Below are 11382 nucleotides of genomic sequence, written 5' to 3'. Positions count from 1 at the left end.
CCTCAAGGATTTGCCTGTATTTGGCTCCATCGATGTTGCCCTTGATGGGAACAAGCTTTCCAGTTCCTCCTGCTGAACAGCAACCCCAGAGCATGATGCTGCCACCACCATGCTTGACAGTAGGGATGGTGTTACCTGGGTGTTGGGCTGTATTTGGTTTGTGCCAAACATAGCGCTTTGCTTTCAGGCCAAAGAGCTCGACTTTAGTCTCGTCAGACCACAAAATGTTCTTCCAAAAGATTTCAGGTTTTATCACATTCTAGCAAACTTCAGGCGTGACTTAATGTTGGCCTTTCTCAGAAGTGGCTTCCTTCAATCCGCTCTCCCAGAGATGCCGAATCTGTGAAGTGCTGAAGTCATTGTTGATGTCTGGACAGTTTCTCCCATTTGAGCCAAAGAGCTCTGCAACTTTGTCAGTGTTGTAGCTGGCCTGTTGGTCACTTCTCTGGCAATTGTCCTTCTTGTCCAGTACTCAGTCTTGTCCAGTACTCAGTAGGACGACCTGATCTTAGTAGTGTCTGGGTTTTGCCATGTTTTTTTCCATTTTTTATGGACTTCATGGTGCTCCTAGGAAGCTTTAAAGCTTTGCGAATCTTTTTATAACCTTGTCTGGCTTTTTTCCTCCTAATAACTTCATCTCAAAGTTCCACGGGCAGCTCCTTGGTCTTCATGACAGCAGGACTCATCTGATCTGCTGTTTTAGTTGTGAGACCTCACTAAGTCAATGATATTTATTGTGCAATCAAGCAATTGAACACAGGTGTACCTTGTTAATGTATTTAGTGTCATCTCTCAAGACAACTGAATACCTCACCCAATTTAGGTTGTTAAAACAAAGGGGGTGAATACTTACCAATTAAGTCATTTTCAGATTTTTATTTTTAATATAATTCTGAAGACATCAAAATACTTTTTCATTTTAACATTATAGAGAATTACTTCTACAGGAGTGGGAAAAAAATGATTTTTTTGCTCACGTTATGATTCCAAAAATGCAAAATAACCAGCAGAATACAAAATAAAGCAGTTTTGTTAGTTGTACAGGAGTGAACAGTGAGGAAGTAAACAATTTGTATGTTTGAAAGAAAATGAGTAGACTAATGCTAAATGTTTCATATACCACCACCATAGTACCTGACCCCCTGTATCTCAAATGAATTGACTGTGTGAACAATGAGAATTCAGAGAACATGTCGGTTATCATTGAGGAATAAGCGTAACAGTATCGGTGTATAATCTTGTTTCATAGATGGTCAAGCTCAAGTCTGCAACTGGTGCAGTTTAATGCAATAACAAAATGCTAATTATTTTGAATGTAGAAATCTTGTTAAATGTGGAAATATTAATTTTCCAAGGTAACTATGTACAATATCACCTGTTACAAAATGTGTAGTCTTTTTTAAACGTTAGAACTTTGAACCAACAAATTAACAGCAGCTTTGGATCCTGAATGCCTTTAAGGTTCTTACCCTATCATTGATAAAGAGCAAGGAAACCTTTGTCGGAAAAGGGAAATCTCTTGTGAGATGATGGGATTATAATTGTCTCCTAAGACTCAGGCAAAGCATTTCATTCTTTAACAAATTAAATTTAATTTAAAACTATTTGGTTCTTCTGTTGGAATTTCTAATCACACGTTCAAATACAAATCTGAGAGGACGCAAAGAAAACTTTTAGAGTGCAGTAATCTTAGTATACAGAGCGTAAGGGTGCAGTGTAACTCAACACTGATGACTTTTCAGCAAGAACATGAGAACAATATGGAGTATCCAGTCCTTAACTTTTGAACTCTTGTTGTATTAGTTCCTTTCTCCAACACCTAAAGTCAACCATAAAAATGTGAAAGCATTCTACCACCATGTCCCTCACTTAATACTCAAACTTAGAATACTTAGTACTTTGGGTAGATTGAGTTCTAACGTAACTGCATTTAATTCAAAACTAGAGGCAGCAACCTCCTTTTTCTCAAAGTCACCTATAGCTTGACACTTCTTGTGTAAAGAGTGTAATCTTGTAGAATGACCATCTGCTGAAAATTACTTTAAAAATGCACAATAAATGTATACAAGAGATGTGCATACTATTGTTGAAGCAGTTACATCTTTTTGTATTTTATCATTTTTACAAGGAAGACACAATGTTTTGCAAACATTACATTTGTCAAAAGAATGATATGTGGATGAACAATTATAAATAAACAAAAGTCCTTTCCCTTGAACCTGAAAATTAAATCACTTTAGAAGGTGGCCATTTTAAATCAAGATTACTCTATTTCAAAACGGGAACTTGCAGGAGCATTTCTTCATCCCAAACCTCACATCTTTTTTTTTAATGGAAATTCAAACAAATGGAAAATCAAAATAAAATCTCTGCAGTTACACTTACAACTTTCAAGATGAAGATGCCCAATAATATTGAAACTTTAGAAATGTATAAGAATGTATAAATTTGTGAATTGAGTTCAAAACATCCATCAGTCTTCCGATTCAATTTGTGGAAAAAATACTACCAAGAACTCTGCATGCATCCTTTTCCACAACACCTTTCACAAGAAAGGATATAATATATATATATAGTGCCACAATGGCAAGTATTTTTTTACATTTAAATTCTAGTGTTTTTAGAACCAAATCGTCTACCATAAAACTCAGACAAGAACGATATTCATCGAGCAGAAACAGGTAAAGTGCAGGATCTGAGAAAGAAGAGGACGAGGCAGAAAGGCCGAGACGCTAGCAAGAGCTCCCTCACACTGAAAAGGTCTCTGCACATGGAGCCGCCAGGCTCTCAGCTGCGCAGGGCTGCCAGCCGGGACTGCATCTCCTCAATGTCCTCCTCCGCTTCGTCCTCCGAGACGGGGGCAGGCCCCGCAGGCTCCATCTCGGGCAGCTCGTCCGTCACTTTACTGGGAGCCTTACCCAGAGCGCCTGGAACGCAACAACGCATGCAAATGTCACTGCTTGCTCCCTCTTTCATCTCTGGTTCCGTCATTCTTCTGTTACTCTCCTACAAAAGCCCCTCACACTAAGAACGGGAGTAACTGAATGTCTCGGAATATGTACTCTGTGGATTTTAAGTCAGACTGTCATTCTAGATCCTGCAATCCACTTTGTGCTCTATGCATCCTTCCTACTGCACCACCCTCCCCCACAAAGACTCTGCTCACTGACTGCAGAAGCCCTGAAGCCCCAATGACAAGACAAGAAATCATTTGGAAACGATAATCAAGGATTTTGAAAGGGATCACAAGTGTGCTGAACAAGGTTCTCTGAGCCAGTGTATTTAATATGTAAAATATTAATATTAATAATATGTAATATGTAAAAGGAGTATTAGACCTTGATGTTTTATACTCCTCAACTTTTTCAAAGCTACATAGATGTAGACAACTCTTAATTCCTTTCCATCTCTGAAAACAAAGGCTGGTACTATCTTAAAAGGCTGTACAACTCTCTCAAAAATCTTTGGACAAGAAGATGGTTACCTGCTGTGATCTCAAAGAGGATCCTGTCCACCTCCGCCTCTGCTGCCTCCTCCATCTCTTCCTCATCCTCCATGCCTTCAAAAGTGTCCTCCAGCATCTCTTCAATGATCCCAGCCTGGGGGCAGGAGCAGTCACAGCGTCACACACCTGGACTGCACCATACACGATCAACAGCCCTCCAGTACTGGAAGTGCATGCAGAGAGCCCCTTCATTACTTCACTGGAACATTTCACACTGCATGTCATTAAAGCTGTTCAAATGTAGAAAGGGATTCGCATTTCCTTTTTTTCTCTTGTAGCTTCATGGTGTTTTTCAATGTTTTAATTTAACATTTTAAAAGAATTTCTTCACTGAGAAATACTACTGGTAATGTTTAAGGAGTGAGGGAAATACTGTATATAAAAACCCTACACATAAACAAGAGTGTGAGAGTGTTCTTTCGCAAAATCACTCAGAGGGCAGAGCAGCAGACTTTGGCAAACATTAAGGCTGTAAACAAGAGGCCACACGGTCCACCTAGCTTTTGTGTGAATACCTAATTCATCCAAGGATCTTGTCCAGCTATTTCTTCAAAGAAGCCGGAGTATCAACAAGGTGTCTCATTCCAAAAAAAGATTGCAAGCCTTCGTCAAAGTCAGAATTGCATTCTGATTATTAAATATGTAGGTATAGAGAGTCCATAATGCACTGCACACAAGAACATAGTGTAAACTGAAATTATCACACTATGGAGGGTTGCCCACTCCTGGTGATAAGAACTGGTGGGAGAGAAGAAAGTGTAAAAATCTAAACAAGGCAAGGAGAACATTTTCAAGGAAAACAAACACACCTGGGAAGCCTCTCTTTCACGCAAGTGCATTTGTTGTTTGTGAAAATGTAATTGACCAAAAAACAAATACTACAGATGTCCACACATCTGAAAACAAGGGGGAATCTTCCTTTTGTAGGGCGGAAAGGTTCTGACTCATGTCTTCAGCAAACAAACTCATATCTGTGGTGGCAAACAATGATTAGAACTGACCCTACCTGAGTAAACGAATTAAACAGCCAGCTTTCACTCAGCCTCGCCCTCTCTAATCTTCTCTCCTTACTACAGTGGCCATTCAGCTCATGTACTCTGGGTGGGTCTCGCTTCTCTGTGGAGGATTCGCAGGGCTGAGTCTCTGAACTGCCCTCACCTTCATCATTTCCTTGGAGAGCTCCCTCATGGTGGCCTGGATCTCGGGGACCTTCACCAGGCTCTGCATGGCCTTCATCACGTCCGTGCTCTTCTGCAGGGCCCCCGCCACACGCAGCACCGCTGGCAGACATGACACAGCCACACGTCAAGACTCGGCCAGCACTCGCAGCTCCAGCCTCCCACACACCTCCATTTTCTGTCAGGACTTTCTCCTTTATCATCCCCATATCTGTCTCCCAACTATGTTTTTTGAACTATACGTCTTCAACTTTTTAAAGCTTTTTAATACTTGTTAGCTGTATTCCTGTACCATGTAAAACGCAGATGGTCCTTCTGCTAATGAACCTCTCCAATTGATCTGTCACTTTCCTGTCCTCAGTCTATGGGTAACTCAATGTACTGTAACACAACAGAGAAGGCTGTAAGTTGAACTTGTAAATGATTTAAATTCTTAATGTTAGCTATATTATTAAAATCTTACTCAAATACTTTGTAAAGAAACATTCTATATAACCTTTACATCTTTGTACAATATTTACTCAATTCTATGACTGCTTGATGTAATATCGCAATGGCCCTGCAGACAGAAACGACTATTCAGCTAAACTTGTCACTCACAACTACTCCACTTTCAAACAGTAATGAAAGAGGCCTAGCTAGGATTGATCTCAATCCTGTTTTGTAAACATTCAGCATTCAAGGTAAAGGACAGGGTAAGCCAGCACAAACATGGCTTTCCAGATTTTCCAGTTATTTGTTCTTTTATGTTTTCCATCACTACTGCACACTCGAAACACCAACTACAAAAAGGTTTTGAGGCAAGGCCACAAATAATCACAGCACATCAAAAACTGCATTACATCTGTCTTATAATACCTTTCATTTAACCCCTTAAATAACCAGAAAAGTCAATATATAATCAACTGAGGAGCTGCAGAACGGCCATCACACAGCAAGCTGAACCAGTTTCCTAGTGGAGGTGCAGAACTATATTCAGTAACTCAGGTAGACTTGAGACTTTTTTTAATAAGGGAAATAATCCCATCTTTAAAAAAAGAGGAGGATCCACGAAGCAAATAAAGAAAGTTGGTGAGCAAATTACCAAGCACTTATTGAAACGACTTCTTCAACACCGGCACAAATAACCAATATGTTCACAATTGTTTTATAATTTTATCTCCTAAGAGTCGTTATCGAGGCGCGATGTGTGTGGCGTACTCACAGAGCTGGTTCTTCATGCTGAGCAGCACGGAGTTCATTTGGGCTTTGGAGGAGTACAGTTTGTTGACGGCTCTCTTGGACTGGATCATTTCCTTGGCCAGGATCACACACACGTCCTTCTGGCCCTTCTTGGCAGCGTCTTTAATGGAGCGTTTGACTTTCTCCTGTTCCCTCTGGATGTCTAAGACAAAGCGAGGTGTCCGAGCATTGTTGACGGACTGAATCAAAGTCACTAACTTCTTGTGCGACATGGATGAATGATATTCTTTCTCATAAGAAACTAGATGCCTTCGTCAAGCCAGTACAAAAAATAATACTGCCGCTTTTGTGTGCGTCAAAAAGCTGGGCGTATCTCAGTCCTTAAAGAGATACCTCAACTCTTAAGTACAGTTTGTGTCTTTTATCCTGGAATTACCCTCATCAGACCCCTCACCATGTGTCACCGGCGATATAAATGATAATTATTCTCATGTCCTGTTTAATTAAGTTTTTGCTATTGTACACCAATAGCAATTACATCATAAAGAAGCTACACTCTTTTATACGTTTGGACTTACTAAATCAAGAGGTTCCAACTCCGATGCTGGAAAGTCCCAGTCCAGTTATTCTTACAGGTCATCCTTGTTCAAAGGGATTAGACCACCAACAATTATTTTCACTAACAACAGCTATTCTGACTGTTGCACCCCTTAATGCAGGACCTGAAGACTTGCAGATTCGTTCTGATTTTAAGTTGGACAGGAGGTGAACTTTAGATCTGCCATTCCATGTCTTTGCTCCAGCTGATGTTTGAATTCAGTGGTGGCCAGCAGCAGGGCCAGCTTGGCCATGATGAGTCGATTCACTCATCAAAAGGAGCAGACTGGAAGAGCCCCGGCTGCCTACCCCTTTCCTGAGGTACTCTACTGGCCCTGGCTGCAGTGCAGCCTCCCCCCTCGAGCTCATGCTCCACTGCCACACTTGAATTCGAGCTCAATGTCAAACGCAGCATGGAACCATGACAGAACACAAGAAAAGTTGCTCATGAAAGGAGGCTATTGGGCTCATCGCGCTTGTTTGTTCGATTAGAAGTTAAGTAGACTTCAAACTGAATCCAGCTCTTTCTTGAAAGAGTCCAGAGTCTGGGCTTCGGCCACTGAGACATCCGTTCCAGTTAGCCGGAGCTCTTTCTGTGAAGAAGTGCCTCCTGTTCTCCATTCTATTTCCTTTTACGTTTCACAATTGGAAACATGTTCTTGTTCAATATGAAATAAGATTCTGCCGGGTAAGACCTGTCCTTTTCGAGCTCTCTTAATACCATACATCTTTCCATTCATTTTCGAACCATTTCTTCCAATTCAGGACCTCAGAGGAGCCGGAGCCTACTCCGACAAGCAACGAGCACATGGTTGGTACACCCTGGCAGGACAGCAAACACGAACACAGGGGGAACATACAAACTCCACATAGACAGCACACCAGGGTCAGAATTGAACCCAGGGCCCCAGCGCTGCAAAGCAGCAATTCTAGCCATTGAGCCACAATGCACCCATATCACACATGATTAAACCATTAACTATATAATACTACCAAGATTATTATTGTCAGGATCCTCATTTGTAATGACATACAGTCATTCTGTAACAAAATCAGGGATTTTACAACCAACTTTTTTAGATTTCAATTAAAACTTACATGTTAGTTCCAAATTTCAAGAGCGCTGGACTAGAAACGAAGAAGTTGTAGCTGTCAGTGGATTTGCAGCTGTTCTAGGCTACGTCTCAGGATCCACTAGAGCTACAGACAAGCTTGTAACATTCTGCTGGAAGTGACGTGGTCAATTCAGTTATGAATCACCTTGGTTTTAATGGAGTATTAATTTTTTCAAGGTAAATATGACATTTTCAATGAAGTTGTTCTTATTAATGATTTTACAATATGTATCTGTGCACAAGGACAAAACAATGATTACCTAACGAGGGACCCATACAGCAAGTGTGTTTTCCTTAAGAGCTCTACAGTCACTACAGTACATGAGTTATTAAAATAGCTTGCTTTTGTCAAACACTCTCATAGTGGGGAATTCATAAAGAAGGTGAGATCTGACATAAAAAGCTGTAAATTCCTAATCAGCAATACAGAGAGATAATGTTTTAATTAATGTCTGTTTAGCGAAATTCACTGTGAGTACCAAGTGCAGTGTTTGTAAACCAACACTTACCTCTGATCTGCCTATCAATGACACGCATCTCTTTTCGGATTTTGAGAGACCATTCATTCACCTAAAGAAAACAGACAGATACAGTTTCAGGTTAATCATAAATCCAATCCTTACCAATAACTGCAGCCACAAGGTCCCTATGTGTGCTGTGGGGAGGAAGGACATAAAGGAGCAAGTGCAGACCCAGGCAATTCAGATGACATTCACTTGACATTACATAGAGGTAGTGGATACAAAAAGGGAACACCACTACAAAGTCACTTAACAGGGAGCTGGGCCATCACTTGCCACCAGCAAGTGGCACAGAGTCTACCAGTGTGTGGAATTCTGCAGGAGGGGTGTGGCACCATTCTCCCATGAGAAAGTCAATCAACTCAGGCCCGGCTGAAGGAGTTGGATGGAGGCATTGTTGCAGAATATCTTGTAAATGCTCGACTGGGTTCAGATCTGGTGACTGAGAAGTCTGTGATGTATGGACATGTTCATCAAACCGCTGAATGACCACACGTGTGTTTGCTATTGTCATCTTGGAAGATCTTTCTTCCCAGCTTCTCAGCACTATTCAGTAACGATTAGCATCAACCTTTCTGTCTAAGGGAATGAGTATACCCAATCAATGCCAGTAGAATGTGTCCCACAACATCACAGAACCACCAGAACTCTTCCCTGTTGGAACCATGCTCTCGTAGCTGTGGAGATCTTGAGGTCGGTTCCACGTGTTGAGAACATGGTGAAGGATGAAATGCAGGCTGTCAGGGCTGTTCAGTACATCTCCTTCACTAGGATGTTTGTTGCTTGTCAATCCAAAATCCCTCTCCACCCATTTCTAGAGGAGCATCCCTGACCTTGCTTCCAGGGGTAAGCTTGGTTTGCTCCATAAACCCAAATACTTCCAACAAAGAAGTATTTCTTCTATCCTATTCCTAGCCCTAAAACCACCTGTTATCAAATTCCATTTATAGCCTCTGTTCCAAGTTTGTGTTGGTGTTGCTCGACATAATTTAAATAGCAACATGAAAATAAAAGTCTGTGTCTTTGCTAAAGGGCCTTGCATCTTAACTTAGGCAGAAACAGCTGTTCTCTTTGCTAAATTCAAGCCGCAGGGCACCAAACCTGTAGGCGTGTTATTGATAACAAAATATTTACTTCTGCAGCAGTGATTTTAAACGTACATTTGTTACTTTTTGCATGTGTAATTAACGCGCGATGCAAAAATGCTTCTAAACTTGACAGACAAGAGGTAAACAAAATGGCCTCAACAAAGTACTCAGTCAAAGCGTAAATAGAAAAAATAGTATTAAAACATCGTTACAGAGGTGTACTACAAAGTTACTGGATTATTAGAAAGAACACTCAAATATGACACAGTGCCACACACGGCTTGACTGCCGAGCGATTCCCCCTACTGACAGAGAAGCCACTGTTTACACCGGAATACGCACAGCAGGGGAAAGATGTTTTTGCCTGAAAGGAGACAGGGCCATCTATTGGGAACCGAAAGCAATGCCACAAAAACTCACAGAATGCCCCTCACTTACCAAGTCCTTTGGCGGTCTCTCTTGTGTTTTACCGAACAGCCCCATTTTCTAAAGGTAACCCAGACCAAACCCGTGAAGTTAGTAAACGCACAATACGCTCCCACTTCCTACTTCCTGCGTGACGTCACCGAAAGGGGAGGGGGGTGGGGGAGCTGTTTCCAAAGGCGCAGTGTGTGTGTGTCGGAAAACGTGCTTTACAGCACTTGGCGTTTATTTTTTTCCACTGTCCCGACATTTTGTTTTTTTTTATTTAAAGCCCCTTGGTTTGCTGCGTGGTAAACATACTTAGCAGTACATGTGATACATTATGTTTTTATTTTTACTACAACAATAACAAATTTCATGCATTATAAATAATAAATAAACAATCCTTACACTTATATACCGCTTTTCTTGAGACTCCACTCAACGTGCTTTACTAATGCGTAATGCGGACTCCCCTCCACCACCACCAATGTGTAGCCCCTACATGGATAATGCGATGGCTGACAAAGTGCCTCAGTCCGCTCACCACATATATCCACAGCTATCAGTGGAGAGGAGTACAGAGTGATAAAACCAGTTCATAGATGGAGACTCTTAGGAAGCCACGATTGGTAAAGCCCAGGGGGAAATTAGGGCACTGGGGTAACAACCATACTCCTTTCGAGAAACACCCTGGAATTGTTAATGACCACAGAGAGTTAGGACCTCGGTTTTATGTCTCTTACAAAGGACAGCACCTTTTTTACAGTATAGTGTCCCTATTGCTACAGTATACCTACTGGCCCCACTAACACCTCTTCCAGTAGCAAACTTAATTTTTTCCCAGGAGGCCTCCCATCCAGGTGCTGACCAAGCTCACGCCTGCTGAGCTTCAGTGGGCTGCCAGTCGTGAGTTTCAGGGTGATATGGTTGCTGGACTTAATATTTTTTCTGGATTTTTCCAAATAGATTTTTATCAGATTATGACAAACTGGAACAACTAATACGAATTTCAGAGTCGAAGTTTAGTCCACTTATCCTTTCAAAGGTGTAGAGGAGAACATTATTAAAATAGATACATTCCTTGAAGGGTGTTGAGTGCTCCTGAGCAAAAGTTAAGCTTGATCTGTTTCTGTTTTCTAGACTACACACTTTAAATTTGATTAAATAAGGCATCCCGCCAGACATTCTCAAAGTATTGTTCTGATAGCAGCAACATTTTTAAGGAAAAGATTCAGTTAATAAGTAGCCACAAGTAAGAATAGTGTGTTAATCTAAAAGGTTTTCTATATTTTACAAACATTCTGAATGATAGCAATCATTTTTTAAGGTAAGCGTATAATCATTATTTTTTTATATAATTATTTTATGTTATTTTTTTTATATGTTTTCCTCTGCCTCGAAATGCGTTTATCTGTCCACTGGGTTCAGGCTGTATTTACTCCACTCCTCCCCATGAATTCACTGCTTCTGTCAAGTCATGCCAGAGGAGTAATTAGCTGGCCAGAGACCTGACTCAGCGGGTAAGATTTAATATCTGTCGCTACTTAAATCCTTCTTTGTCATTCAGTCTCGTGTCTCTTTAAAATACTGGAGCTCGGTTACAAACCAGCCTATAGAAATGTACTAGCTGAAGCCCAAATTTTTTCTTCATTTCTTCAAGACAACATGAAACCAGGAGACTAGAACGAGAGTGGGTATGTTGTCAGTCAGGGATCTTACTTCAGGCTCCAGTAGAAAACCACCATCCTTCAGAGTTTCTAAGATAAACATATAGGTGTGAATTCCTGTCTC

At 41.0% G+C, this 11382-nt stretch overlaps 1 protein-coding gene across 1 annotated transcript; it reads right to left on the bottom strand.

Moving 5' to 3' along the window:
- Positions 1-864: 864 nt before the first annotated feature.
- On the bottom strand, positions 865-9762 carry chmp3 (charged multivesicular body protein 3). The gene is made up of 6 exons (XM_088928981.1): positions 9625-9762; positions 8087-8147; positions 5888-6067; positions 4664-4785; positions 3485-3599; positions 865-2927 (listed from the first exon to the last, which is right to left on the bottom strand). The coding sequence occupies exons 1-6, from the start codon at positions 9667-9669 to the stop codon at positions 2788-2790; spliced, it is 663 nt and encodes a 220-aa protein (XP_088785107.1). The 5' UTR covers positions 9670-9762; the 3' UTR covers positions 865-2787.
- Positions 9763-11382: the final 1620 nt, after the last annotated feature.

This window comes from Atractosteus spatula, chromosome 1, assembly GCF_055471065.1.
Source record: "Atractosteus spatula isolate fAtrSpa1 chromosome 1, fAtrSpa1.hap1, whole genome shotgun sequence".
NCBI lineage: Eukaryota > Metazoa > Chordata > Actinopteri > Semionotiformes > Lepisosteidae > Atractosteus > Atractosteus spatula.
The sequence above is the reverse complement of the archived record's forward strand: the minus strand, read 5'-3'. Positions and strand labels throughout refer to the sequence as shown.